Below are 6,000 nucleotides of genomic sequence, written 5' to 3' on the forward strand. Positions count from 1 at the left end.
AAATATTTCAGTAATCTTCTATTAACACTTACTATTGTTCCCAAAGCTCCAGTCACTAATAGCAAGAACTGAAGAAAGTGTTAGAGAATATGGCTGGGTATAATTTTATTTTACTTCCTGTTACATTGCAATTGTCATTTTATAAAAACTGTAATCATGAATGATGAAATATTGGTAATAATAAAGCTAGCAGACAGAAAAGAACTAATTTCCAGATCCTAGCTATAATGACCAGCAAAATCAAGTACACTCAAATTTGTAAACTGAATAAATTAAGTCCTGACAAACTTTTTATGAATAATCATTTTAAAATAATCATTATACTGGGGCGCCTGGGTGGCTCAGTGGGTTAAGCCACTGCCTTCGGCTCAGGTCATGATCTCAGGGTCCTGGGATCAAGTCCCGCATCGGGCTCTCTGCTCAGCAGGGAGCCTGCTTCCTCCTCTCTCTCTCTCTACCTGCCTCTCTGCCTACTTGTAATCTCTCTCTGTCAAATAAATAAATAAAATCTTAAAAAAAATAAAATAAAATAAAATAATCATTATAAACAAGATCTTATCACTTTGCTAAAACATGAGTTATGTCTGTACATATATCATAGAATATGGGCCAAGTTATCTCAGAAAACTATGAAGTATCTTAAAGAATTCTTCCACACATTTATTATATTGCAGACGATAAAGATCTCTCAAATTAGCTAATGAACCACCAAAAACAATGTTAAAATTTTCCTTTCAAGCACTGGTATCAATAAGTGGAATATGGAAATTCTTCTTCCTTTCACTGAAATGGAATCAACACAAGAGTACTGCCAAGAAATAGGAACTCTTTTAACTGGTAATGGCAGTGCCTAGACATGTGCATTAAAGATAACATAAGCTTTAACTGGTTAACCCAAACTTCAAAAGCATTCAGTTTTCATGATTATGAATAAATCACAACTGCATATGAGGACACATTATTTTCCAATCCTTACATTTTTGTAGCACATGGCCATCAAATTTCACAACACATACTTCAAAGTGGAGATATTTAATACTCAGTTGAGCACTCTCTCTCCTAAACCTGTAAGTCCTCAGAGTCATCTTTAAATACAGAATGGTAGTTTACTCTATTAAACAGAAAAAATGTCTCTGTGATGATTTTATTTCTATTCAGCCAGTGAACGGAAATTTATTGGGAATCAGATCCACAGTTTGAAAATTATGTCTTTTTAATTATGTTAAAATAATTTTTATAAGTCAGCTTTTTCTAAAACTACATTGCCTGTCAATGTCTTACAGAAATTGGATAACTTTATACTTCCCTTGTTTTAAAATGAAAAGATTATATTAACAACTGCTGTAACATTTAAACCACAAAAGCAAAAAACAATGCATTCCAGAAAGGGTAAGACTACATATGATCAAGTAAAAAATTCCACAAACTGGAAGCAATTGAGCAACTGCTTCCAACTTGTGATAATTCCAGTCTTTATCATCCTTGGTTTGGGGGGACAGGAAAAGGGATGAGGCATTTTTTGAGGTTTTTTTTAATCATAAATCACTTGGGCTTTTAAAAGAATCGCACAGGTTCAGGTTCCGGAAGGAAAATTCCCAGAGGGGAAAGCAGTCAAGCAACTGTGTACTTGTGGTTTATAGCTCCAGACTCTTACTCTCAAAATTTAAACTGACACTTCAAGTCATTTTTGTTAAACTTTTCCAGTTAAAAATTAGTTCTGACAAAAATGACTTAACTAATGACTTTTCTTCAAATAAAAATTTTTAATACAAAAAAGAAAGAAGAGTGGTAGTCAAATAAGATACTTTCTATCTTTAACAGACCTGAAGCTTCTCTTTCTAAGTCTTAAGAAGTGCAACACAGTGGAGAGAACACGGGCTCCGGGGTCATACAGACCTAATCTTGAATACTGAGTCCACCATTTACTAGCTCTGAGTTTGAACAAGTTGATCTTGAGACTCAATTTCCTCCTCTGCATAATGGGGATCACCTCCATTAACAGGGAGGATTAGAGAGAGAACATATATAAAGTGCCTGGCACAGAGCAGGGCATTCATTAAAACAGTTATCAATGACACATTAAATTCATAAAGAGAGAAAATTTAAGATACTAATTAAGAGTTTACTGATCATTTTCTTTGGGTAGCTGACTTTTTTTTTTCCCCCAATCAGGCATCTTTTATTGTTACCTTATTTAAAAGTTAATACAATACTCTTGCAATGATTTAAACAACAAGGAAGTATATAAAACAAAACCTGATGGTTCCATCTCACCTCCATCCTAACCCAGGGGGTAATCATCCTTCCATGTTTTTCTGAGCTTAGACAATTTTTTTTTCTGCTTCTAAAAGAACATGGGATGGTGGGGCACCTGGGTGGTTCAGATGGCCACGTGTCTGCCTTGGGCTCAGGTCATGATCATGATCCTGGGAGTCCTAGGATCTAGCCCCCACATCTCACTCCCTTATCAATATGGAGCCTGCTTCTCCCTTTGCCCTACCCTCTGCTCCTGCTCTCTCACTGGCCTCTCTCTCAAACAAATATAACCTTTTAAAAAGAAATATATATATATAGAATGGCACTATACATATTATTCTACAGTTTACTTTTTTTTTTTTTTTTGGTCTTGGGAATGTATCCTGGATAGCCTTCCAATGATCTACCTCCTCCCTAATGTCTGAATATTATTTCACAATACGGATGCTCCGAATAACAGTCCCATTCTTTCAAAACGCACATCTTGTACACCTATCTATACATCAATAGTGCTTTTATTTCTGTAGGATTGATTCCCTGAGTCGGGATTATTGAATCAAAGAGTACGCACAATTTAAATTTTAGGAGATACTGTCAGTAAGTTACAGCAATTTACACTCCCACCAACTCTTTTCTCACATTTCAACTAGTCAGTACTCTGTGTTTTGTACTTACGAATCCTTTTTTTTTTTAAGATTTTATTTTTAATTCATCTCTGAATTTAAAAATTTTTTTAATTAAAAAAAATTAATTCATCTCTGCACCCAATGTGGAACTCCAACTTACAACCCTGAGATCAAGAGTCACAGGCTTTGGGCACCTGGGTGGCTCAGTGGGTTAAGCCTCTGCCTTCGGCTCAGGTCATGATCTCAGGGTCCTGGGATCGAGCCCCACATCCGGCTCTCTGCTCAGAGGGAAGCCTGCCTCCTCCTCTCTCCCTCTGCCTGCTGCTCTGCCTACTTGTGATCTGTCTGTCAAATAAATAAATAAAATAAAATAAAATAAAATAAAGAGTCACAGGCTTTACTGACCGAACCAGACAGGCACCCCTGTACTTATTAATCCAATGGGAAAAACAGCTATCTCATTGTTTTAATCTGCATCTCTCACATTTAAGAAGTTGAGTAACTTTTCATGTTTATTGACCATTTGCATTTCCTCCCATGTGGAGGAAATGAACTCTTCACGCTCTTTGCTCATTTTCTTACTGGTTCTTGGATTTTTCCTTATTCCTTTGTGGGACCCAGCGTATATTAGGAATATTGACTCCCAACTAAATGCTGTAAATATAACTGATAGTTTTCTGACACTTTCGAAACTGGTAAAATTACTTTGAGTAAAGTGAACAAGTATATTTAATTGAGACTTCTGAATAATACCATTAAATACTGTTCCATTAGAAAACGTAGTGCAAGAAAACACTGCAAGGAAATGGTAAATGTGTGAAGTTCAAATTCCAATGAACGCCCCCTTTTCCCGTAACAGGTGTAAAGACTATTTCCTTAACTACTCTGAGATCAGCAGCATTTTCCAAGCTGGGAGCTCACTTGTGCGAGACATTCAACCATGTCTCCGACTAAAGACAACCGCAGGACTCTGTCGCGTGGTAACACGGGCAGTAGCCCCCTTCACGGGCCATTGACATGGCAGCTGCGTTGACAAACGGCGGATGGCCTCAAGCAGCCTGCACAGGTCACCGACGGCCCAGGCGACACCCCGACGGCCCCTCGAGGTCGCACTGCAGGCGACGGCCCTCACCTTCCCGGACCCTGTCCTTCCCTCGCGGGGCAAGAACCATCCCAATCGCGACAAGAGAAGCCACTGCGCGCCCGGGTCGCAATGACAGGCACCTCGCCTGTGGTCCGCCTCCTGAGGAAACCCACCCGAGGCTGCCAGGCACCCTTACCCAAGCTTCTGTCTCTCCTCCCTACTCATGGGCGCGGCCCCCGCCGTCCACACGGACGTGGCCGACACCAGGCAGAACGCGGCCGTCGCCGCCACCAGGCTCCATGGCGCTCGCTGGGGGACCGAGGACCCACAGCCCCGGCCGCCGCCGGCTTCGCTCATGGCCCCACGGTTCCGCGCACGCGCAGCGGCTACGCCCGGCCGGTGGGACACATTGCCGGACGCCGGTGGCAAGGGGGCTGCGAGCCGTGCCGAGGGCGGGATGCGGAGCTACGCGAGCGGCAGCCGTAGCCGATCTGCTTCCCGAAACCACAGAGCCGGTCCCCAGCGCCAGCGCTGCCACCGCCCTCCGCCCTCAGCAGCCCCGAGCACCTCCCCCAGCTTTCCGGTGTCGTAGTCTAGGAAACCGCCTCCCCCAACGCTACTTCCGGGTAGGGCCCAAGGCGCTGAGGCTCAGGACCAATGGGAACCGGAACGGAGAGGGGCAGGCTCCGGGAATAGGAGAGGGCATTGGCCGGGAGAAGTGAGACGTGGACAAAAGGCGGGACTGGGGCGGGACCTCTGACTTCGACCCTCCTCCGACCCGTGAACTTGTGACCCGAAGACTACAAGTCCCAGCGTGCACGGCTTCCTCCGGCGCGGCTCTCAATCCGAGTCCGCCTGCCCAAATTTCCACCCAGAGTGGGCGCGCTGCACCCTGGGACGTGTGGTCATCCGAGGGTCACGGGCGGTGCCTGAGACCCTGATTCTCGCTGCGTCTTGCGGCCAGTCCTTCCTCTGGGCCTGTCAGCTGCGGAGTCTGGGGAACCTGTCAACCACGTATCCCTCTTCCTGTGTTTGACGCTTCCCGGAGGGCTGGCAGAATAAGGCTTGCACGTTCCCAGCTCGCTCTTACACGCTTTAGAGACTAGTATTGGGGTTGTCTTTTGCTCTCAGGGGGATTACAAAACGGTCACAGCAAAAATGACAACCTTTGACGCAATGTGCTGAGAGTTTTACTTGCGCTCTCTCGTGCAAGCTTCTCGACTCTTAAGAAGTAAGTACCGCCATTCCCATTTTGCAAATGAGGAAACTGAGGCTGAAGAGTTTGGGGGAAGAAGTCCTCATCCCGCTGCTGGATTAGATGCCCAGCCGACCTCTAGGACTGAGGAGTCCTTGAATGGAACCGCATCCACAAGGATTAAAAAGGACACGTACCTGATTAATAACAGTTCTCTAAAAAACTCAGTGCAAGGAGAGTAGAGTGAGCTGCAAAGAAGATTAATGAAGGAAATTGGAACTTGTGATTTATTTTGATCACGGAGTCGGAGTCCCACATTAACTATTGATAAAATGAGTAGTTTCCTCTTGAAAGAAAAACAAACAAACACGTGTGTGTGTGTGAGATAATTCGGTAGATAGGTGCGGAGTTTAGGTGCAGACGTGATCTCTGTGACCACAGGAAATCGCCTACTGATCCCCTCAGTTTCAGTCAGTTCTATTTCTGGAAACGTTTCTCCCTTGATTTCTATCACCTTGCATCATCCACTTCCCTCTCAGACCTACCGTTCATGTGACACCAATGACTCTTCCTTCACTCCCCCACTCTCCTCTTGCTTAGAACGCTGGTGTTCCCTGCATTTTAAGGTTTTCTTTTTGTCTTTTTCCTCTTTGTGCGTTATTCTTTGGTTATTTCTTCCACTCATACGGATTCAGACATCGTATGCCTGTGGTTGATTTCTTAATCCCTATCTGTCCCGATCTCTAGACGCCCCCCAACCTTTGCACTTTCCTAATAGAAATTCCCTTCTCTCTGACCCAGCGTAGCTCAAATCTAGTATGTTCACTGGTTCAGGTTAA

General features: G+C 43.8%; 1 protein-coding gene across 9 annotated transcripts in view; it reads right to left on the bottom strand.

Moving 5' to 3' along the window:
- EDEM3 (ER degradation enhancing alpha-mannosidase like protein 3) overlaps positions 1 to 4,549 on the bottom strand; it is a 78,831-nt gene extending 74,282 nt beyond the window's left edge. For all 9 annotated transcript variants that reach the window (XM_059412766.1, XM_059412772.1, XM_059412769.1 and 6 more), the window contains exon 1: positions 4,163 to 4,549. In XM_059412766.1, coding sequence (XP_059268749.1) covers positions 4,163 to 4,323 — 161 coding nt within the window. In that variant the 5' untranslated portion in view covers positions 4,324 to 4,549. The remainder of the gene's footprint in view (positions 1 to 4,162) is intronic.
- Positions 4,550 to 6,000: the final 1,451 nt, after the last annotated feature.

Source organism: Mustela nigripes, chromosome 10 (genome assembly GCF_022355385.1).
Source record: "Mustela nigripes isolate SB6536 chromosome 10, MUSNIG.SB6536, whole genome shotgun sequence".
Classification (NCBI taxonomy): domain Eukaryota; kingdom Metazoa; phylum Chordata; class Mammalia; order Carnivora; family Mustelidae; genus Mustela; species Mustela nigripes.